This window comes from Coenobita brevimanus, chromosome 26 (genome assembly GCF_032717465.1).
Source record: "Coenobita brevimanus isolate Jiangsu-jjx chromosome 26, ASM3271746v2, whole genome shotgun sequence".
Taxonomy (NCBI): Eukaryota; Metazoa; Arthropoda; class Malacostraca; order Decapoda; family Coenobitidae; genus Coenobita; species Coenobita brevimanus.
In genome coordinates this window covers 9,248,986-9,274,029 of record NC_136979.1, presented here as the reverse complement: position 1 = coordinate 9,274,029, position 25,044 = coordinate 9,248,986, and the positions used below count along the sequence as shown (strand labels likewise).

The following is a 25,044-nucleotide window of genomic DNA, read 5'->3' as shown; positions in this document are numbered from 1 at the left end:
CTGCTCGATGTGAGTTTGCGTCTGTCTTCAGAGTCGTCTGCAGTGGGTACGCCATCACCACGACCCAGCGACGCACCCCTAGGTCACCTCCCTGTGCTACTCTCAGACTCTGACAGTGATTAGACGCCAAGAACTTCTCCACTAGACCACACGGGAATTTACAGTGTTGTGCAGTGAAAAAAACAGTGCATTGTGTTAAGGATTTAGAGTTGTGAGTGAAAAGACAAAAATTTAATGGACTGTAACCGTAACATAAATTAACTTGAGTGTTTTTCGTTTAGAAAATGGTTTTAAGAGTGGAAAGACTTAAAGTGTAGAGTGCAACACTTATTTCATTAAGGTACAGTGAAGCACAATACTTAGACAAGAGTGCGCACTGTGAAGAGAATGGACTTCTGTGTGCGAATGATTAAGTTCAGTGCAAGACTTCATGAACAGTGTACTGCAAGTGCTTCAGGAAATCCTTCTTACTGTCAGAGTCTGAGAAGAGGCAGTTATTCATCGAGATGGCCATGGACTTGCTGTAAGTAGGCAGAATGTTTCATACTGTACTCTACTGTATTTTGCATACTATACTTACCTCAAGCACCTCATTTCACTCTTTTATGTCCCTTATTGATGTGAATATTCTGTGTCTTAGGTTCTATGCATGTGCAGTAGGGAGGTGTTTTTCTGAGTTAGGCTAGGTTAGGGTCCATAAGTACCAGTCCAGGAGCCAGGGACTTGTAAGTACCCAGAATGTTTAATATTGTATGAACCTACCTCAAAAACCTCATTTTATGCTTCTTTTGCATTTATTTCAGTCTTTTATGTCCCTTATTGGTGTGATTTGGGTCTTAAATAGGTGCTATGCATGTCCAGAGGGAGTTGTATAGGTGTTTTTCTGAGTTAGGCTAGGTTAGGGTCCATAATTACCAGTCCAGGAGCCAGGGACTAGTAAGTACCCAGAATGTTGAATATTGTATGAACCTACCTCAAAAACCTCATTTTATGCTTCTTTTGCATTTATTTCAGTCTTTTATGTCCCTTATTGGTGTGATTTGGGTCTTAAATAAGTGCTATGCATGTCCAGAGGGAGTTGTATAGGTGTTTTTCTGAGTTAGGGTCCATAAGTACAAGCCCAGAAGGCTGGGGCCCAATATCCGGACAGGACCACTATCCGGACATGCCTATGGCTCTATTACGTCGGATATTGGAGGGATTACTGTATATATCATCCACTCACTTGATGTAGTGCTGCCTACTTCTTCCTTAGCCTTTATCATTCTTTTTCTGTGCCTGCCCTCCTCTCTTCCTATTTCTCCCATCTTTCCTGTCACTACTTAATGCTTTTCTTTCCATTACAGGTGGCTTTACATTGAGTGACAAGCCAAATGGTTTCCTGTAAGCCAAGAAACCATTTACAATGCTGGGTTGTAACCATATAACCAAACCATACGTGCTACGTACGTGTCAAGTGGGTTTGTGGAGGGTTAGTGCCCCTCCCTGTAAAACAAGTAACTCAGAGTCAAATGGCCACCCTGTACAGGATTATGGCGTCTGGCAATAGATAGATAGATAGATAGATAGATAGATATTGGGGGAGGCGGTGGCAGAATCGGTAGAGAGGCAGCCTGTGGTCTTAATGGGCCCAGGTTCAGATCCTGGCTGGGGCAGGGAACAGTTTAAGGGTTTGAATTTCATAAAAAGCAGACTTTTCTGATCTACCAGATGACCCACTGATGTGTCATGAATATATCCCCTGCTACTGCCAACACCAGTCCCGTATAAGACAGCCCTAGCATGTACAGTATTCAGTATGAACAGTGGGTGTTGGCGCCAAAGTGATGACATGTTGGAAATGTAAGAGGACTGCTTGACCCCAAGGAGGACTACTGGGACTTGGGAACAGGGATTGAAGCCTTTGCCCAGAGTCAGACATGGAAAAAAATATATATACAGTATATATATATATATATATATATATATATATATATACTGAGGACTTACTATACAGCCAGTCATATATACAATTTCATTTTAGGAGGGTTTATAAATCTGGCCCCTGACTGTGTTGTCACCTCTCACCGTCAGACATGAGGAAACAACAGAGGGTGGAAGTGGATCGAGTACAACGGCTGTGATCAGTGACCCAGTTAATGCTACCAGGGTGTTGTGTGGTGCCCTCTCCCTCCCGACCCTGGCAACCATCGCAGGACGACTCTTCTTTCCAGGTGCCCAGGACAACCTCACCCGCACACTACTGGTACAGTTATGCCCATTTATTTAATGTATACAGTACAGTGCAGCAGGCCCTCGCTGTACAATGAACTGGTATGCGATGAATCACATATACAGTGATGAAAAAATTAAGACCTTTTTCAGTATTCAGTGATGAAAAATTTAGGACCTTTTTCAGTATTCAGTAAAATTTTCACTTATACAATGATCATGATCCTGTACAAAGCCTCACTGGTTGACATATGGTTGCCCTTACACAAGTCTACAGTCATTCATACATTCAAAGATAGTATTTGCACTCATCACTGTTGGATGTGTTAGTGTCTGTGATTGAACAGTAGTGCAGTGTTGGAGCTCGGGCAGCTAGTAAACTGCAGTGAAGTGAAATAACTACCAGTTTAGGTGAGCTGGAAACGTGTGAGTGGGTGACCCTTGGCCAAAAACGAATCCCTGCTGAACCCATGTTATAATTCACTTGACGGATGATAAATTGTTATCAGATTTTAAAAAATGCTTTGTCATCATGCAACGAGGGCATGCTGTATGCAACTTTTCATGAGTGGTATGGGATTGCAGATATTTTAGATGGGCAGACAGCCATTTCCCATTATATTCATTTACATTTCAGTTTTTCTCTGTACTGAGGTGGTATGGTCATGTGGAGAAAATGAATAACAATAGAGTGGTGAAAAAGTTATATCTGAGCAAATTTGAAGGAGGAGGTGAGGTAGGCCAAGGAGAAGGTGGAGGGATATGGTGGGTGAGTGTGTGAGGAAGAGAGGTTTGGAAGTTGGTGAGGCTAGGGGACTGACAAGAGATCGAGCTGGCTGGATGAATATTGTGAGGAGAAGTGCATGATCAGTGATTTGGCACCTCTTTTTAACGTGACAGCATTCGGATTGACACAATCAGATACATTTATGTGAAGCTACAGAATGTGGTGAATGTTTTTGGCATATTAGATAGAGCCAGGATTCCAGGGGCATGAATGGTGAGTGAATGGAAGCATGGCCCACATTGGATTGGGCAATTTTGAGCTGTCGGGATGTTGCTACTCCTCACCCTGCCTTGGGTGGGAAAGGAGGTCTTGGTGATGATGTTGATGATGATCTAAATCGCACGTTTCTAAAAATCAGATTCATAATATGTGGGAACATCATGCAACAGTTTGCAATATCAGTAATTCACAGAAATTACATGTAATTCTTAATTGCAGCCATGAAAGTGAAGGTTTTCTGATGCGTTTTTGAACATCTGTTTTGCTATGTTTACACAAATGGTGGTTTTGTAATAAGTAAAGCTGTATTAAAATGAGCTTTTCCTCTTTGTATCAGGTAGGTAAATTCTAAAGCATATAAAGATCTGGGACGAGTTGCCAGACAATTCAAAAATGATTAACGCCAGCAGTGTTTACTTGTTTTACCTGCGGTTTTTAAGTTTGATGGAGTTTTGGTTGAATTTAAATGTTGTTGTTCTTGATATCCATAATTGTGGTAAAGTGGTTTCCACTGGGAGAATTTAGGTGTACCTCCCTTTGTGGGTGCAGGCCAAATATTGTACAGGTACATGAAACTTGCCTAGCAAAGCCGACAACACTCACTTGCAGACCAGCTTGCTCCCTTCGCCTCATTATCCCATAATTTCTTTCGTGGTGAGTCACAAGGGAGTCGGAAAAGTCACATAGAAGGTCATTCAGTGTTATTGCACCCAAATCAATCAAACCATCAATAAGGGCAAAAAAGCATCAGCAGTGTTTGTGATAAATGGGTGCACAAGAGATGTAGTGGTATCAGAGGTAGACTGCGAGATAATGCAGATTTTATGTGTGCGGTGTGTCGGGGAAAACAGGTGGAGATTGTCAGGCGTGAAAGGCTTGAACTTGCTGGTGAGTCTCTTGAGTGTGTGGAAGAGTTTTGTTATTTGGGAGACATGTTATGTGCTGGAGGTGGGACTGGAGCTAGCTCTGTGGCTAGGCTGAGAGGTGGTTGGAAGAAGTTCAGGGAGCTGTTGCCTCTCCTGACATTGAGAGGACTCTCTGTGTGTACTAAGGGGTCTTTGTATGCAGCATGTGTTAGGAGTGTGATGCTGTATGGTAGTGAGACCTGGGCAGTAATGGAAGAGGATATTCGCAGGCTCAAACGTACAGAAATGACAATGATTAGGTGGATGTGCAGTGCGTCCCTGTGTGCAAGGCCTGGGGGGGGCTGGGTTTATGATGGAAGAGTTAAGAGGTATGATGGGACTGGAGAGTATTGGTGTTGTGATGAGGAGAGGTAGATTGAGATGGTTTGGGCATGTGGAGAGGATGGGGGATGATAATTGGGTGCAGCAGGTGAGAAGTGTTAATATTGGGAGTGGGGTTGCGAGGGGTAGACCGAGAAAGACATGGGATGAGGTCATTTTAAGTGTGACCTCAGGGTTAAGGGACTGAACGGGGAGACTGTAATAGATCGTGCAGCATGGAGAGCTGCCATTAGGTGACCAAGGCCGATGCATGCAAGCATGGGAACCTTCAAAAATGAATGAACGAACGAAATGAACACAGCATTCCCCCCAATTTGTGGCTACCAACTGTTTGGTTTGGCAAAGCTACAATTCAGCGATTATCTTGATGTTTACATGTGTAGAGATGAGGATTAAAATGGAAATCTTCTGTAGCTCAAAATAACAAAATCTACTACAATTAAAGCATTATTTTATTCATCAGTCAATCATGTATCACAGCAGGTGATGAGATGTATTTTTAGATGAATCTGCAGTCAGCCAGCACCCGGGCTGTGAGGCATTTGCACAAAAATGGCACTATGTCGGCCGACCAGTCAGGAAGCAGCTTTATTGGCTATCCAGTCTCTCTTTCCATTGAGTGTCTATTAACCTTCTCAGGAAACCTGGCCCTTGCACCCCTACTCCCCCACCCAGTTTCGGCCCAACCAGATATTTACCCCGTCCTGAAAATGGTGTTTATACATTTCATTACAGAACAGGCCCTAATACAGATATCTATTATTCCTTTGTTGTATTGGAAAGCCAAAAAAGGTGTAGCTTTCTTTTGTTCTCAGACTGTAAATTTGTAAACATATGAATTTATGTAGAAATAAGTGTGTGAATAGTATTTTGTGTTCATTCGTGAAGAAATTGGAACTTTTCGAGGGAGTAAAATGTCATTATATTAAGTACAATCTCTCTTTTGTTTGACACCAAAGTGACATAAACATATGTTATGCATTCTTTGAGTAATTAAGTGTATAGAGCACATGAAAATTTGCTATAGTATTTTTTTTTTTGGTCACAGTCAAAGTGAGATTTATTGTAATTTATTAGCCACCCAAAGTAAAAAATTGTCACTTGCAACTTTGACTAGTGAGACACATTTACAGTAAGGCTCACTATTGCCAGACATACAAGCCTATAATGTGTATGAAGGCAGATCATACACCTTTTCTTTCTTGTGTATTTTCATCCAGTGGTTCATATGTGTCTAAATGCTTATGCAAACTGTGAGGGAGGTAAGTAGATCATACTCATCGAAAGCATATGAAAACCATGAGATGGTTAATTACTAAACCAGTCATATTCAAACATAGCACTTACTCTAAGCCAATCACAGCACTTCCTTCCCACACCAAGCATGAAAGGCACATGCGCGAGAGCCCTGTTGCACTGCCCATGCTCGTGCATTGTCTTCTTTGTGTTGACTGCGATTGGTTCCGGTGTGGTGTACGAGAGGATATTTTTTTTCCCTGGTGGTTCCTCTGCCTGCCTAGTGTTATCATAGCTGACTGTAACCCTTCTAAGCCTACAACTTCTTCGAGGAAGGGTTGTTAGTGTTCGCTGGTGACCAGTTTGATGTAGGTTTGGGGATAAGGGGGGCAACTTTTACAAAATGACAGACTCATAAGTAATTTTTCCCGTAAGATTATTATTTTTTTAATTATGAAATTCTCAAAGTGTAGCATGTGCCCAGTCTCATAAGACCACGATTAAGGAGATTCCGCTGTAGTAGTAGTAGGAGTAATAGTAGTAGTAGTAGTGAAAATTTTAATAGTAATAGTAATAATAATATTATAATAATAATGATAATAATAATACTGTAATAATAATAATAATAATAATGATAATAATTATTATGTATTATTATTACCATGGTAGATGGGGGTGCCCATCATCCAGTTACTCGATGTAGTGCTGCTTTTGGTGTCTGCCCTTTCCTCCCTTCCTCCCTTCCTTCCTTTTCTGTCTTTCTTTCCTTCATTCTTTCCTCTTCCTTCTGCCTATGGGTGACTCTACACTGAGTGACAAGCCAAATGGTTTCCTGTATGACCAGGAAACCATTTACTTCACTGGATGGTAACCATATAACCAAATTATGGCACCTGGTGGTTTAGTGGGTAATTAACCCACCCCATCCCAACATTTTTGGACCTTTTTTTTTTTTTTTGGCTCAAACATCCGCTTTTGGTGAGAAACATCGAAAATTCATAGAGAAATCGCTCACCTGAGGTTTAAAATACGCGATTTAGGTACGAGTACTTCCTTACCTGACTGGGTTTTCTAACAGGCTGGCACCAAAGAAAACGAGTTCTGTGGGAGGGTAACTATTTTATCCACTCATAAACAGTATTTATTTACTTGGTACGAATTTATATGTAGTACAAGAGTATATTGGTTATCAAACAGTAATATAGGCATTATAAGCATTGTTTCACTCACTAACTCATCACCATTCATGACCTTTTTTTTCCCACATTACCTGATCATCATTTCTGACTGTTTCTTCCTCTAATGCTATGTAAACTTTGTCCTCCACATTGTCATCAATTGGGGAACCACTCTGGCCCTGAATGTCTTTATTGGCCAGGTCACTGGTAACAGGTGAATTGCCGAGACAATGGCGTGCGGGGGGGGGGGAGAGGTTATGCGGTGTAAGGCATTGTTCCTGTTTGGCATCTTGTAGAGGAATAGAGGAAGTTGTCCCGTGTATACGTGCCAAAAATCACTCACGAAATCACTCGCGAAAATTGAAAATTGTGCAAATTAGGGACCTTGCAATGTTGCCGCGTTAATTCACGTCGTCGGGATGGCGCGGGTTAAGGCACTCCAGTTGGATTGAGCCTGTGTAGGTTTATATCCAAGTGGTGGTTGGGGTTTATTGCACAAGTAGTGCCACTCAGGGGTGAGTGAGGCTGGTCACTCTCAGCTTAACCCTTTGAGATTCATATGACTATTTCGATCGTTATTTCAAATCCAACCTCAGAAATTCGGATGACTCTTTTAATCATCATTTTAAGAAACTTTTGTAAAATATTCACCATAAATCGCATTTACGCATCATAACAAAGAGGCTCGAGTATGATGTCACGGAATGGTTGCTCTATGTGTGGCGGAACTGCACAGCTGGTCTGACTCATAGCTTTGTTTCTTTATAACTTTTTTCTTGGTGAATATTTTTCTACTGCAAGGTATGAAATTTTTGGTTTCTGCCTAACTTCAACTCGTCACTTTGACTTTTTATATTCTTTGTTTTCCTTTTATGAATGTACAACGATAAAGTACAACTATTCAGCTTCAACATAACACCACAACTAGCATCCAGTCATAAAAAGTGTATTTACACTGACCGATCAAAGAAAAACATCGCGAAGCGCATATGCAGCTGAGTCTAAAATAAAATTGTACATATATTTCCTTTCACATTACTGCACAATGAAATGCAAAAATTACCATAATCTATATATCATTGTAAAGGTAATTAATTGTATTTTTGCATGGTTTATACCAAGTTTACATAACTTTACTCATTATTTTTTGCCGAATATTTTTGTACGGCAAGGTATAAAATTTTTGCTTTTCGCCCAACTTCAACTCATTATTTTGACATTTTATTTTCGTTGTTCTCCTTTTTTGAACATACTGCGATAAAGTACAACTATTCAGTTTTAAAATGACACCAAAACCAACATTCTATCGTGAAAAGTGTATTTACACAGAGCGATCAAAGTAAAATATCGGGCCGCGAAGATGTGGGTCAGCGTGAGTGGCCGACTCTGGCACAGACATAAACTGCCTGGCCCAGAAACCTGATAGGGTTAAATGTCAGGACCAATTTGCCTAGCCCTGGGCTGCTACGCTTCTCATGGGGCGACATAGGATTGGATGAAGAATAGATGGACCATTATTATTATTATTATTATTATTATTATTATTATTATTATTCATTCATTATTATTATTATTATTATTATTATTATGAAAGACTGACTAAGAGGGTGTATGTAGGTGAGGTGGAGGGAGGGAGAGGGAGGGGTAGACCGAGGATGAGGTGGAGGGATGGAGTTGAGAGATATATGAGGGAGGGGGGGGGTGAGTTGGGGGGAGGGTAGTCAAATGGTGGGTGACAGAGTGACTTGGAGGCGTTTTGTCTGCGGCCACCCTTTGCGGGATTAGGGCATCGGGCTATAGATAGATAGATGGATAGATTATTATTTTTATAATTGCCTGCCCTGCTAATGTTTTTGCCCACCTCTGTGTGCATCTCACTATGTGTGTGTGTGTGTGTGTGTGTGTGTGTGTGTGTGTATTTACCTAGTTGTGACATACAGGAAATGAGCTACGCTTGTGGGATCCCGTCTCTGTTTCTCAGTAGGTCAAATTTTGCTTTGAACTCGTGTAATTTGTAGACTGGACGATCTCTTTGTCCAGGCTATTCCACAGGTCTGTGCATCTATATGGAAAATTATATTTCTTTATATCCTTCAAGCAACGTGGCAATTTTCAGTTTCATTCCGTGTCCTCTTGTTACTCTCCCATCCCATCCAAACAGATTGTCAATTTTTTCTGCTCCCATCCTGGCCCTGAACACTGCAATCATGTCACCCCTCTTTCTCCTTTCTTCTAAGGAAGGCAGGTCTGGTTTTTCCAGCCTTTCCTTCATATGACAGATCTGGGACCATCTTGGTTGCTGTTCTTTGTATTCTCCCTCTCTTGTTTGTATCTTTCTTTTTATATGGGAACCACACTACTGCCGCATATTTCAATCTGGGGCGGATCATGGCCACCATCAATTTTCTCATCTCCTCATCCATGTACAGGTATACTTCGATATGTGATGCCCCTAGATGCGATACCACGGCTTAGTGGTGGGGGTAGAAATACCACCATACCCCGCTGGACGATGGCAGCGCCTCGGTTTAATGATGGGCCCTCCGAGGTTGCATTCATGGGTGATAGGCTGAAATTTTCAATCATGCACGTTCCCGCTGCCAGTTGAGCTCACTAACCTCCCAGGATGCGCAGAAACGCTCACACAGCCCCCATAGCCATCGCTCACCCTGCACTCGCCCATATCGTTCTTCTCGCACCAGCCATCTCTGAGTGAGGAACTCTCTTACGTTCACCCACCCCGCATTTTGTTGCATCACCAATGTTATGCAAGCTGCTATCGTATTGCATCGTAACTGAGTAGAGCAGTGATACTAATCTTGTGTGGAGTGCGATTTTGGGTGAATTTTGGCCTAACTAAGTGTGATCTTGCCTGGCAAGGGCACTGCATGTGGTGGGACTAGTGGTGGTGCTAGTGGAGACCCTAGTCAGGGTGGTAAGCAGTCTGCTAATGTTGGTGCTGGTGATGTTCCCGTGAAGCATGCTCATAAAACTGTGTCTCTGGAAGAGAAACTAGATATTCTTAAGCACCACAACAAAGGCGAGGGTGCGTGTGCCATCGCCTCGGCTCTCCACCTGGCCCAGTCGACTGTCTCCACCATTATCAAGAAGGGGGAGGCCATTAAAGCTTCGGCTTGGGAGGTTGTAACCTTATCCGCCCCCTGTATCACCCGCTATAGAGAGCCTGTGATGCAGGAGCTGGAGCGGATGCTTTGCACGTGGGTGGAGGACAAGAGGAAGGCACCCATGAGCCAGGTGATTATTTGCACCAAGGCTCTCTCACTATGGGAGGAAATTAGGGTGAGGCAGAATCTTGATAACAGCAAGACATTTAAGGCTAGCCATGGGTGGTTCAACCGCTTCAAGAGGCGCACTGATCTGTGCCACGTGAAGATTTATGGTGAGGCGGCAAGTGCAGATACGGTGGCGGTGGCAGCGTTTCTCGACGAGCTGAAGCGCATCATCGCGGAGGGTGGCTACAGTGTGAAGTAGGTCTTGAAGCTTGACAAGACTGGGCCCTTTTGGAAGAGAATGTCCTCAAAGACATTCCTTGCAACAGAGGAAAAGTCTACGCTAGGGATCAAGGCCTTGAAGCACCAGCTTACTCTTCTGCCGGGGGACAACACCAAGGGCGACCTCAAGTTGAAGCCGCTTCGTGTCTACCATTCCAAGAACCCTAGGGCTCCGGTGGGGTATGTTAAAGAAAATTTAGGGGTGATTTGGAAGTCTAACAAGAAGGCCTGAGTGACTTCCAAAATATATTCATCCTGTTTTCATTCCTGCCTCTCTCATGTCCTCAAGAGGTATGCCTCCAGGGAGAATTTAGCAGACAGATTTCTCATGCTGGTAGACAACGTGCCTAGCCACCCTCCCGTGATGAAGGACTGGGCAAGCAACATTGAAGTGGTGTTCCTGCCCCTCAACACCAGATCGTTGTTGCAATCCATGGACCAAGGGGTGATCGCGGCGTTCATGTGTACTACCTCCGCTGCACTATGCAGCAGTTGATGAAGGCCTGTGACAGCGACAACAAGATGACAGTGCAAACAATATACGGCACACCATAGAGAACATCACTACAGCGTGGTGGGAAGTTAGCCAGCCCACCATGAATGGTGTGTGGCAGAAGCTGTGGCAGGAGTGTGTACATTCCTTCACCAGCATCCGTGAGGGGGTGGAAGCTCCACCTGTGCAGCGTGTGCGGCAGGAAATTGTTGAACTGCCACACGAGGCGGGCTTTTGGGAGGTTGACCAGGAGGATGTGGAGGAGGTCCTAGAAACCCACAGGGAGGAGTTCAGCAGTGAGGAGCTCCTCAGTTTGGAGATTCAGCAGGCACACCAGGAGGCAGGAGGAGGAGGAGGTCGCCCCTGAAGTGCGAGCCCTAAATATTACAATTCTGAGGGAGATGCTGACCAAGCTGGATGAGATCATTGTGCTGATGCATACACATGACCCTCTCCCAAGACGAAGCAGGGACATGGCTAATCGGCTGGAAGAGGGGATGAAGCTGTATAGGACAATGCTGGAGGAAAAGAAGAGGGCGGCCAGGCAGGCTACAATCACTGCCTTCTTCAAACAGGCCCCCACCATGCCAGCAACCCACAGAGGATCTCCCCAGCCCTCGACCAGCAGAGCATCTCCCCAGCCTTCAACCAGTAGAGCATCTCCCCAGCCTTCAACCAGCAGAGAAACACCCAGGGCCTCCTCCTGATGAGGACGTGCTCGGCCCCTAGTGCTGGACCTCACCTCCAGCCGATCCCCATCTCCCGTCACCTGTGTTTCCACAAAGGTACTCTGCCACTCCATTGCTGCCTTCCTCACCCCAGCCTCCATCTCCCTCACCACTTCGGCCATTGCCTCTGTCTCCCTCTCCATGACGTGAGCCACCGCATCTGCCGCCATCGCTAGCTCGTCAGTCATTGCAGCGGTCTCCCTTGCCACCTCACTGGTCATCACAGCTGTCTCCCTCACCACTTCCAGTGTCATCACATAGCACTCCATCACCAGCCCCAGAGCCATTGCATGACACCCCATCGGCACCACCTGAGTCATCGCATCGCACCCCATTGCCACTGCCTGCATCATCGCATGGCACCCCATTGCTACCCCTAGAGTCAGAGCATCAGTCTCCCACTACGATCACCCCACCTCGCCAGGCTCCCCTCCCCTCTGACCCTCCCTTGGAGATGGGGTTTGAGGACTTTGAGGAGGGGGATTGAGTGGTAGGGAGCACTACATGTCCCCTAGCCTCAGGGGGATAGCAAGGATGACAATGAGGACCTGACATGGACTTACAAGACGTAAGTGATGACAGATGTTTGATATTCTTGGACTTTTTTATGATTTTCATATTTTATTTGTTGGTTTTAGTGAGTTATTTACTGGTGTTAGGCTTAGGTTAGCCTATTTTACAGCTGTTAAACCATTTAGATTGGCTTTATACTTGTTTTGGGCTCATTTCGGTGGGTTTTGGACGTGGTTGGGGGGAAACCCAAGGCTAAAAAACTCATCCCAATACTATAGATGTTAAATTTATCCAGTCTACAATGCCCCGCCAAGTGATGGGTTTTTACCTAACTAATTGCATCATCAAACCAGGGTATACCTATAATGAAATACTACTCTTATGTTAGTTAAGAGAGTATACATCTCTCTAACTATCTTATTAATGTGTTTTTCAGGTGACATATTATCCTGGACCAGCACTTCCATGTCCTCGTCTCTCGCTTTTGTGATTATTACCCATCAAATAGTTCAGTGATGATCTCTTGGTACTTTTACCCATTTCCAATATTTTACAGTACATTCTTTTGCGTTGAATTTCTTTTCCCACATCTGACTCCAATCATGAATCCTATCCAAGTCCTCTTGCAGCATTTTACAGTCTTCTTTAACTTCTGCTCTCCTCATGATTTTTGCATCATCAGCAAACAGACTTGCATAACTGTTCATTCCATCTACCATATTGTTTATGAATATCAGGAACATTACGGACGCTAACACTGAGCCCTGTGTAACTCCACATGCTACTTCCCTCCATCCAGACATCCTGTCCTTTATTACTGTTCTCATTTGTCTGTCTCGCAAGAAGTCTCTCATCCATGCCAAGAGGTTCCCCTTCAGTCCTCCTGTGTGTTCCAATTTCCACAGTAGATGCTTGTGGGGTACCCTGTCATAGGCTTTCTCCAAATCTAAATACACACAGTCCATTCTCTCTCTCTCTCTCTCTTTCTTTTCATCTCCCTCTCCCTCTCTCCCTCCTGTAGCACGTCCATCACCCTTGAGAAGATGCTCAACTAATTGGAGACACATGACCTTCCACATCTGAATCCAAACTGACATTCCGCCAAAATGTCCATGTTCTCCAGATATTTTATCCATATGTCTGGGACAGTGAAGGCCTTGATAAGATACAGAGGCTTGAGTGTTGCAGCTGCACTAGGCTTACATGAAGGAGTGTTAGTGCCAACTTTAACATATGGATGTGAGACTATGGTGTGGCATGAAAATGGAAAGTCAGAAGTAAGAGCAGTGGAGATGGAACTGCTGAAGAATATATGTGGAGTACAGAGTGTGGATAGGATACAAAATACAGTAATCACTCCAATATCCGGATCAATAGAGCCATCGGTAGGTTCGGATATTGGTTTTGTCCGGATATTGGGCCCCAGCTTATGGACTTGTACTTACGGACCCTAACACAGAGAAACACCTATACAACTCCCTCCGGACATGCATAGCACCTATTTAACACCCAAATCACACCAATAAGGCACATAAATGACTGAAATAAATGCAATAGACACATAAAATGTGGGTTTAGAAGTATGTTCATACATTAATAAACATTCTGGTACTTATGGACTCTAACCGAACCTAACCTAACCGAACCTAACCGAACTCTGAAAAACCCATTCCTACTGCACATGCATGAGGTAAGTTTAGTATGGAAAGAAGTACAGTATGACACTTTCTGGTAAGTATAGTATGGGAAAAAAATACAATATGAAACATTCTGGTAAATATAGTATGGAAAATAGTACAACATGAAACATTTTGGCTACTTACAGCAAGTCCCTGGCCACCTCGATGAATAACCGCCTCCTCTCGGACTCTGACAGTAAGAACGATTTCCTGAAGCACTTGCACTACACTCTTCCTGAAGTCTTGCACTGAACTTAGTCACTAACACACAGAAGTCCGTTCTTTACACAGTGTTCACTTTAGTCCAAATAATGTTCCATTAAATTTAAGTGTTGCACATTAACTTTTCCCAAGTTTTTTTAAGTTTCCAAAGCCAAAAAAAAGAAGGTTAGTTACGTTAAATTTCTTTTCTACTTAGTCTTTTCTCCCAACTTGAAAACCTTAACACAACACACCGTTTTTTTCACTGCACAACACTCAAAATTCCCGTGTGGTCTAGTGGAGAAGTTCTTGCTGTTTATTCACTGTCAGAGCCCGAGAGTATCACTGGCAGGCGTCCAAGGGGTGCATCGGTGGGTAGTGGTGATGGCGTACCGACTACAGAAGACTCTGAAGACAGCCGCAAACTCACGTCGAGCGGTGACTCCACTGTAGCTGATGTGCTGGGCTGTGGCTCGGAGCATGAGGGCCTGTCTTGGGGAGGCAACGGAGTGGAACCAGGGCTTGGCACAGCGGGGGTCACGGGCCTGAAAAAACTGTCAATCGTTGACTGACGCAAGGACCGACGATTCTGGCGATTGATGATGCGCGCCGGAAAGCACGCACTTCCTCCACGAGTCCCAAGGGCCCCATCTCCCTGTCGCAGTCCGGGTGTTCCAGGTAGTCTAGGACGAACTCTAGATGTTCCCGGAGTGCGCTCAGCTTGGGGATGGCTGGAGTAGTGTCCTGCTGGGCGGAGTCTGCATCATCATCGCCTTCGTCGTCGGAATCTTCAAGTTCGGGACTGACACCAGCAACCGAAGACGCGATCTCGATATCAGACAACGTCTGATACCCAGGATCGCCCTCGTCGTCGTCCAACCACTCACGAACATCGTCCACATCAACATCGTCGCCGTGCGTACGTAGCCGTGCATGGAAGTCATCCACGTCAAACCCTAGGAAATCGTACTCCACATCTGTTCCGAGAAGCAGACGAGACCAACCATTTTCAAGAGTTTTCACAGGGACTTCCTTCCATGCACTAGCCCAGTTGTACAGCGCAGACTTGATGTTGTAGCGGCGAAGGTTTTCCAAAGTCCGCTTGCCTCGAGTGTCACGTCCTTCCCTGCGCCGTCCTCGTCCTCGAGAACCACCATCACCTCGTCCAGGAACTTCCGACGGTACAGGCGCTTTGTTGCCACGATCACTCCTTGGTCCATTTGTTGAATGAGAGCAGTCGTATTAGGTGGCAGAAACATGCACCTAATACGGCCATTCTCAGCAACCAAGTCCTTGTCGCACGGGTGGGCAGGTGCATTGTCGAGGAGAAGGAGAGCCTTTACCTGGTCGCGAGGAATTCCCAGTGTCTTGCCTGGTAATGTATGACCTCCTTGACGAGTGATGGTGGAAACCAGTCTTTGAAAATCACAGCTGTGAACCATGCTTTCAAAGAATGGTACCATACGACAGGAAGGACATCCATCACCCCACGAAGGCACCGAGGCTGCTTTGCACGGCCAACAATAACGGGCTTAAGCCGGTGCATGCCGTTAGCATTGGCACAACACAAATCAGATATCCGTTCCTTAGAAAGCTTGCGGCCAGGTACACGCTTCTCCGTCTCATCGGCGAGAGTGTTCGTTGGCACCGAGCGATAGAATAGGCCAGTTTCGTCAGCGTTATAGACTTGACCGAGAGTGAGGCCCTCCCTGTCGATCAAGCCTTTCACCTTGTGCCGAAACTCGTCCACTCCATCCTTCGCAGCGTCCAATGCTTCGCCATGTGCTTTACGGTTAGTAAGGCCATGTCGCAACTTGAACGCGAAGAGCCAACCCTCGGATGCCTTGAAGTCTAGGGCGTCGTGAAGCCTTGCAAACTTCTCAGCAGCAGCCTTCAGCTGCGTTCCACGTACCATCACACCAGCTGCACGTTGCTGTCGATACCAAATCAACGTGGAGCGGTCGATCTCTGCATACTTGGGAGTAAACATAACCTTCCTCTCCACGTTGCGTTTGCTTCTCGACTTGAGAAGTCAGCCGTGTACTGCATGAGCTTGTCTCGGGAACGCTTGATATCAAAACAAAGTCGACCGGGCCAGGTTGAACTCGCGGAGAATGCGAGAGGAAGACCAACCCGCATCAACCTTCTCCAATATCTCCCGTTTCTTCTCCAGAGTCAACACCACTCTCTTCCTTTTCTCAGGAGGCGGGGCCATCATCACACACACTAAGAGTAGGGCAGAGAGCAGCAGGAGGCCTTGCAGCAAGTACGGCACCACCACAAAAGCGAGCACGTGGGCAGCCATGACGAAGAGCGCAGGTCCAGTCGCGGTGAGAGACAGGCGGGAAGTGGGGAGGATGCAGCGGCGCTCTATCGGACGTCGGAGGAATGACGAACCAAAACAATGCTCTCACGCGGCGCGCGCGGCAAGTTCAAATTACGGACGGCAAAAAATCGGTTTTTTTTCCAATTTTTTTGGATTTTCGGACCATTTTGGGAATGTTTGATCCCAGGACGATAAGGTTCGGTTAGTGGGGATGTTCGGTTATTGGGCGTCCGGATATTAGAGTGATTACTGTAGTGTGATTCGTGAAAAATGTGGAGCGAGGAAGTCGGTGGACACCAGAATTGAAGAGAGTGTACTGAGATGGTATGGTCATGTGGAAAGAATGGATAACAATAGAGTGGTGAAAAAGGTATATCTGAGCGAATTTGAAGGAGGGAGGAGGCGAGGTAGGCCAAGGACAAGGTGGAGAGATATGGTGGGTGAGTGTGTGAGGAAGAGAGGTTTGGAAGTTGGTGAGGCTAGGGAACTGACAAGAGATCGAGCTGACTGGATAAATGTTGTGAGGAGAAGTGCATGATCAGGGATTTGGCACCCCTTTTTAACGTGGCAACATCCAGATTGACTCAATTGAATACGTTTATGTGAAGCTACAGATTGTGGTGAATGTTTTTGGCCTATCCGAGAGAGCCAGGATTCCGGGGGCTTGAATGATGAGTGAATGGAAGCGTGGCCCATTGGATTGGGCAGATTTGGGCTGTCTGGACATTGCAACTCCTCACCCTGCCCTAGGCAGGGAAAGGAGGTCCAGATGATGATGATGATGATGAAGTCTTTCAAGATTCTATCGCATAGTTTTGCGATCATGTTGATCTGGGACACTGGTCTGTAATTCAGGGGTTCTTCCATGTTCCTTCCCATATAAATTGATACCACATTGGCCCTCTTCCATACCCTAGGCACTTTCCCTTCTTTCAGAGAACACAATTAAACCGTGACTCTTATCCATCAGTTGTTTTCTGCATTCGTTTAGTATCCAGTTAGAGATCCCGTCTGGTCCTGAGGCCTTCCTCACATCTTGAGTTTCTAGTAATTTGTATACTCTTTGCACTTCAACTTTTACACCCTTTAACACTACATAAAATCACTCCCTCCTTGTCTACAAAATCACCTTCTCTAGTGAAGACTGATTGGAAGCATTTGTTCATTATATCATCTTATTTAACCCCATCTTTATAGACATTTCCTTCTGCTTTCAGCTTACTGATTTGCTCCTTTTGCTTCAGTTTGCTCATAACAAACCTGTAAAACAGTTTAGGTTCTTCCTTACATATGTTAGCTATACCTTTTTCAAAGTTTCTTCTGTCCACTCCATGTATTATTGTATATTCATTTCTAGATCTTTGATATTCTTCCTTTGTTCTGTTATTACCTATCTTTCTTCAGTTGTTCCATGCCTTATCCCTTTCTTTTTTCTGCCATCATACTGTATATCTTTTGTTGAGCCAGTCATTTCTACAGTTCTCTTTCCCACTAACATTTGGCACATACTTTTCCACATCCATATTATACAAGTTTTAATGCTAGGTGTTTAAGGCTCGACTTCTCGTTCCTAGAACACCTAATGTGTAGCGGGGTCCTCTTTCGAGACCGGGGCTTAGTACAAATAAGAGAGAGGCAGGACACAGAAACTCCAGGCAATAACCTTTACACGTGTATTACTCAGTCAGACAAGGGACAACAGCAGATGTTACAACACAATACTTGGTCAATTACAAACACTGATAACTAGATAATCAGTATCTCGCAGGATACTGTGGTAGTATGCACTTGAAATAACACTCGAAGCGGAGTGTGCAGAATTAGTACAGTCCAAGGTCTCTGTGCACGTGGAGGAGTTAGCGATGGGGCTCACTAGGGGAGGGTGTAAGGCACTGGGGTCTAATTGTAATTATGGTAGTATGAGATGGAGGTTACTGATAGCGCGTTCAACTTATTATTTTCTGAGAGCAAGGGGCTTTTGGTTAATTATTGATACAAACTCCACGGTGTGGGTGTTTCTCTTATTTCAATATGGTCTAAGGTTTCTGGGCGCTTGGAGGAGTTAGAGATGAGGCTTACTAGGGGAGGGTGTAAGGCAATGAGGTCTAATTGTATATATGGTAGCATGAGGCGGAGGCTATTGATAGCGTTTTCGATTTATTAATTTCTGAGAGCAAGGGACTTTTGTTAAATTATTAATACGAACTCCATGGCTCAGGTGTTTCTCTTATTATAATATGAGGGGTGTCGCACATGGGTCTTGTTCACTGTCACTTGGATTCTGCATGGGTCATTCACTATTCTGCCCTGTCATATATTAGACCATTATTCCAATTTCACGTAAACACTTGGTCTGGTACTATGAATGCACTCTATCGCCTCGTCACTGTTACACTACATTAAGGGTGCAATCGCTGTCTCATAAGTCACTGGGCGGTGGGTGCGGCGGGGAGACACGCCGGCGACAGTTCCACTGGGACAGGGGCACCGCCAGGGGAGGTCGTGCTGAGTGGGCATGGGACTACATGCAGGGGCGTCTTCTCTCGTCCGGGGCTGCGGGTGGCGAAGGGCCCTGTGCTTTCCGGGCTAGGAACAGGAGTATGGCCCTCAGGACTGGGGCCGAACAATTCCCTGAACCTCTCATTCATGTCTCGGCCGGAGGTAGAGGTCCTCCGCCGTCGGGGCATAAGGAGGTCCCACCCGGGTGTTCTGGGAGGGCCTGGAGTCCCCGAGGATTACGGCCCCCAGAGCCAGGCGGCACCGTAAGGGAGGGGCTGCGGCACCGGTCAGCGTCAGGGTCTGTCAGGTGGGTCTTCTCCAGGGCCAGTCGTAGGGAGCAGTGGCCAGGGGAGGCTATAGGGCCTCTCCAGTACTCTCCTACGTCCTCTGCGTCGGGGGTCAGGACACTCGGCTCATGCTGAGGCGGCGGGGCTGCTCTCGGCTGCTTACGGCTGTGGGGCCCGGCTACTGGCCGTGGCTTCCCAGGGGTGTGACCATAGGGTGCCGAGGCCCGGCTACTGGCCATGGCTTCCCAGGGGCGCGACCATAGGGTGCTGAGGCCCAGCTACTGGCCGTGGCCTGAGAGGGTAAATGGTTACCAGCGCACCTCGAGACACCTTCGGAGTGGCTACCGGCTGTCTGATGAAAGCAGGAGCGGCTACAGGCCGACTCCTGCAGGAGGGGTGTGGAGCTGCTACAGGCCGACTCGAGGGCAACACCTTCAGAGCGGCTACCAACTGTCTGACGAAGGCAGGAGCAACTACAGGCTGACTCCTGCAGCTGGTACGAGGAGCAGCTACAGGCCAACTCAGGTGCAACATCTTCGGAGTGGCTACCGGCCGTCTGACGAAGGTGGGAGCGGCTACAGGCCGACTCCTGCAGGAGGGGTGTAGAGCGGCTACAGGCCGACTCAGGGGCAACGCCTTCGAAGCGGCTACCGGCCGTCTGACAAAGGTGGGAGTGGCTACAGGCCGACTCCTTCAGGAGGGGGTGTGGAGCAACTACAGGCCATCTCCGGAAGGACACCTTCTGACGAAGGCGGGAGTGACTACAGGCCGTCTCCTTATTACTCTCAGGTCGGCTACTGGCTGATTCCTTAGCGAGGGGCGGGTGGCTACCGGCCGTCCCAAGAGGGAAGACACCTTCGGAGAGGCTACTGGCCGACTCCTGAAGAAGGCGGGAGTGGCTACAGGCCAACTCCTTAGGGGCACTGTTAGGAGCTGGACAGACAGCTCCACCCCGAGATGGGTTGGTGGAAACTCGCCTGGAAGGTAGTGCAGGATTCTTGCTATGGCGACGGTGGGAGGGCTCCGAGTCATAGGGGCATACGGCCCGAGCTGACTTGCTGTTGTCGCGCCAAGTCTCGGTGCACCGCTGCTGCTCCTCCGTGGGGTCCTTGTGGGGGTGTGTGGGAGTTTACGGGGGCACTATGCTGAATCGAATCCCTGATGGAGGTGGTTGGGCGTTCCAAGGGACACTATGCTGTATTTCAGAAGTCTAGAAAGATATCCCACTTCTGTATCTCTCTTGTTTCCTTGAATTCTTGTTGGTCTGCTTCTTTGAAAAGTTTTCTCAATTCGGTAAATTTGCTTTCCCAAAGTTGTATCTTCCATGCCTGTATAGCGCATCTCTAGCCGTTTGGAACTCTGTCACTACATGATCATTTTTTCCTATAGTACACAGATATTTCAGAGATCCAGTTGCATCAGGTTCTTCAGTTAGAATTAAATCTAGTCTTGCTGGTGTCATCACCTCTCAGTCTTGTCTCTTTTTTGACCCACTGGGTCATTACATTATCCATTTCTGTATTTAACAGTTTACTCCCCCATGAATCTTTACTACTTTGTGAGTCCCTGAGTCTCAGTCCTCTCAGTTTACCTCTTTACAATTAAAGTACCCCATCAGGATTATGTCATTGCTTTGTTTAGTCACTCTCTGTAGGTATCTAACCATGTCCGACAACATCTGATATTCCTCCTCATTTCATGCCCTTTTCTTGGGGGTACATTTGCTACTGCGATATCTCTCTTGCCTTTCCCTCTGGTTTCTAGTACAGTATCATGTTTATCAATTCAGCCATACCTTCTCCCAGTTCCACATTATCCACATATAGGCGGTTTTTCACTGCTATCATCAATCCTCCTTGCGTTTTTTCTTTTCTATCTCTTCTCCAGAGTTTGTATTTTCCAACTCCCATTTGGATTTCAGTATTCTCTGTTAGCTTGGTCTCAACAAAGCACATAATGTCTGGCTCATTTACCCTCAAGAAGTCGTATATTTCTAGCCTTGCTGAGATTAGACCATTTACATTAGCATATGCCGCCTTCAATCTTCTTGCATAGTTTTTTATTTTGTCCTTCTCACTGCCTTTCTCCTTTGGTACAACTTCCTCAATTTCTGGTCCATAACTCTCCAATAGATGTCTGTCTTCTCTTTCTCCATTCTCTGTTTTTTTTTTTTTTTTTTTTTTTTCTTAGCTTCCTAACAAGTTCCTTTATTTTAGCTCTCTCTTCCTCATTTGCATCACTCCTTATCCTGATAATTTTTAATGCTTCCTTATCTGCTAATTTCCAAGTCATGTTGATTGTTTCATTTACTGTGACCTGTGATTGAAATTTTACTTTAAGTGGCCATGCCCCTCCCTCCAGATATTTTCTCAGCCTAAACACTTCTTTGTGTGTGTGTGTGTGTGTGTGTGTGTGTGTGTGTGTGTGTGTGTGTGTACTTAACTAGTTGTAATATACAGGAAATGAGCTACATTCGTGGGTCCCATCTGTGTTTCTCGATGAGTCAAATTTTGCTTTGAACTCGTGTAAGTTTGTAGACTGGCCGATCTCTTTGTCCGGGCTATTCCACAGGTCTGTGCATCTGTATGGAAAACTATATTTCTTGATATCCTTCAAGAACCTTGACTTTTTTAGTTCCATTGCGTGTCCTCTTGTTACTCTCCCATCCTATACAAACAGATCTTCTTTGTCAGTTTTTTCTACTCCCATCCTGGCCCTGAACAATGCAATCATGTCACTCCTCTCTCTCCTTTCTTCTAGGGAAGGTAGGTCTAGTTTTTCCAGCCTTTCCCTATACGACATCTGCCACGCTAGGGAACATCGTGGTTGCCATTCTCTGTATTCTCTCAGTCTTGTTAATATCTTTCTTTTTATGTGGGGACCACACTTCTGCCGCATATTCCAGCCTGGGGTGGATCATGGCCACTATCAATTTTTTCATCATCTTTTGTACGTCTCTGTCTTTTTAATGTGTTTTTCAGGTGACAAATTATCCTGGACCAACACTCCCAGGTCCTTTTATTCTCTTCCTTTTGTGATTGGTTCATTACCCATCAAATAATTCAGTCATGGTCTCGTGGTACTTTTTACCCATTTCCAGTTATTTTCATTTTTTTGCATTGAATTTGATTTTCACATCCAGCTCCAATCTTGAATCCTATTCAGTTCCTCCTGCAACATTTTATGGTCTTCTTTGACTTCTACTCTCCTCATAATCTTTGCATCATCAGCAAACAGTCTTGCATAACTGTTCATTCCAGCTACCGTATCATTTACGTAAATCAGGAACATTACAGGTGCCAACACTGAGCCTTGTGGGACTTCACTTGTTACTTTTCTCCATCCAGACATCCTGTCTTTTATTACTGTCCTCATTTGTCTGTCTCTCAAGAAGTCTTTCATCCATTCTTAGAGGTTCCCCTTCAGTCCTCCTTTGTGTTCCAATTTCCACATTAGTTGCTTGTGGGGTACCTTGTCAGAGGCTTTCTCCAAATCTAAATACACACAATTCACCCAATTATCTTTTTCCTTTAGCACGTCTGTCGCCTTTGAGTAGAAGCTTGACACGTTGGAAGCACACGACCTTCCACTTTTGCATCCTAACTGACTCTGCCAAATTGTCCATCTCCTCCAGATATTTTATCTGTTTGTCTTTCAGGATTCTCCTGTACAGTTTTGTGACCATGCTAGTCAGGGACACTGGTCTATAAGTCAGGGGTTCTTCTTTTCTCCTTCTCTTAAAAATTGGTACCACATTGGCCCTCTTCCACTCCTGAGGCACTTTCCCTTCTTCCAGAGAACCCACAATTAGACTGTGGTTCTTATCCGCTATTTGTTCTCTGCATTCCTTTAGTATCCAACTAAAGGCGTTCTGTTTTATGAAGGCAGTTTGAGCGGGGCCACCTAAGACCTCACACTATTATCTCTGTTGCCACATCACCGCTGCCACACACGTTTAATTACACCTGCTCACCTCTCTCTTCCCCTTTGTCTGCTATTTTAAGTTAGTAACTACATATAAATGAATTTAAGTACTTTGTGTAGATGTAATAAATAAAAAACAGTATAGTATAAATCCCATAAGACTTGTCAGCGTTGCTTTTGCAACGTTGTCAAGTGGAGTGACATGAGAGATACCCTTGTGTGTGCGGGTCATGCTTAGTCAGTCTCCCACCATGGAAGCTTGCCTATCAAAATTCAAAACAAGAGGAAAAAATAAAGAAAATAAAATTGGAAGTAGTTAATATAAATATAAATATGAGAGAGAGAGAGAGAGAGGGGGGGGAGAGAAGCACGAGTGTGGCGGCTGTGTGGCAACAGAGCTAGTGGTGTGGTCTTAGGAGGCCCCACCCAAACAGCCTTCATAAAATAGAAAGCCTATAGAGATCCAGTCTGGTCCTGGGGCCTTCCTCAAATCTTGAGTTGTCAGTAATTTGTATACTTCTTGCACTTCAGTGGAGAATGTGAGTGCATTCAAGAACTTAGGTAGTGTGATGAAGTGGGATGATGTGCTTGAAAGGGCACAGCAGGGAAGGAAAGCTGTTGATTCACTGAAAGCAGTGATGAGAAATAGGGAAGTGAGTATAGAAGTTGAGAAGTCACTGCATGATAGTATTGTGGTCCCTACCCTGACGTATGGAAGCAAGGCATGGACCTTGCTAGAGGGGAACAAGTCAAGACCTGAGAGCAGTGGAAATGAGTTACTTGAGAGGAGCATGTGGAGTGACGTGGAGGGACAGGTTGATGAATGAAGAAGTGAAGGAACGTTGTGGGGTGGATGTGGATGTGGTTGAGAAAATTAGCAGAAATACACTGAGGTGGTTTGGACATGTGGTGAGAATGGAGACTGAAAGACTGACTAAGAGGGTGTATGTGAGTGAAAATGGAGGGAGGGAGAAGGAGGGGAAGACCGAGGATGAGGTGGAGGGATGGAGTTGAGAGGTATATGAGGGAGGGGGGAGTGAGCTGGGGGGAGGGCAGTCAAATGGTGGGTGACAGAACGACTTGGAGGCGTTTTGTGTGCGCGGGATTAGGGCGTCGGGCTGTAGATAGATAGATAGATTGCACTTCAACCTTTTACATCTTTTAACACTATATTTCTAGTCACTCCTTCCTCCTCCACAAAATCACTTTCTCTAGTGAAGACTGATTGGAAGCAGTTGTTCATTATTTCAGCTTGCTTAACTGCATCTTTTTAGACATTTTCTTCTACTGTCAACTTATTGATTCCTTACTTTTGTTTCAATTTGCCATTAAAAACCTGTAAAACAGTTCAGGTTCATCCTTACATATGTCAACTTTACCTTTTTCCGGATTTCTTTCTTCCTCTGTACGTATTCTTGTATATTCATTTTTAATTCTTTTATATTATTCGTTACTTCTGTCATTACTTCTCTTTCTCCATTTCTTCCAAGTCTAATTCCTTTCTTTTTTTGCCATCATACACCATTTGTTGAACCAGTCATTTTTCCCGTTCTCTTTCCTACCTACTTTTGGCACATACTTTTCCACAGCTGTATTTTAGAATTCTGGAAAGATATCCCACGTCTTCTGCAGCTGTCTTGTTTCCTTGAATTCTTGTGGGTCTGCTTCTTCAAAAAAATTTCTCAATCCTCTAAAGTTTGCTTTCCCAAAGTTTTATTTTCCATGCCAGTATAGTTCATCTTGTCTCTCCAATTCCTTGTTTTGTTTGGAGCTCTATCACAACATGGTCACTTTTTTATATGGGACACAGATATTTCAGAGAGTCAGTTGCATCAGGTTTTTTGGTTAGAATTAAATCTCATCTTGGTGGTGTGTCATCCCCCTAAATCTTGTCTCTTCTTTGACCCATTGGGTCATTACATTATTCATTGCCACATTTAATAGTATGCTGTCCCATGACTCTTCACTACTTCCTGAGTCCCACTGTCAGTTTACCTCTTTACA

General features: G+C 45.2%; 1 protein-coding gene across 1 annotated transcript in view; it reads left to right on the top strand.

The window, feature by feature from the left end:
• The window catches only part of LOC145394178 (E3 ubiquitin-protein ligase MARCHF5-like), a 104,346-nt gene that overhangs the window by 62,823 nt on the left and 16,479 nt on the right, over positions 1-25,044 (top strand). The window contains exon 6 of the mRNA XM_080268161.1: positions 2,074-2,245. Within this exon, the coding sequence (XP_080124287.1) occupies positions 2,074-2,245 (172 nt within the window). The remainder of the gene's footprint in view (positions 1-2,073; positions 2,246-25,044) is intronic.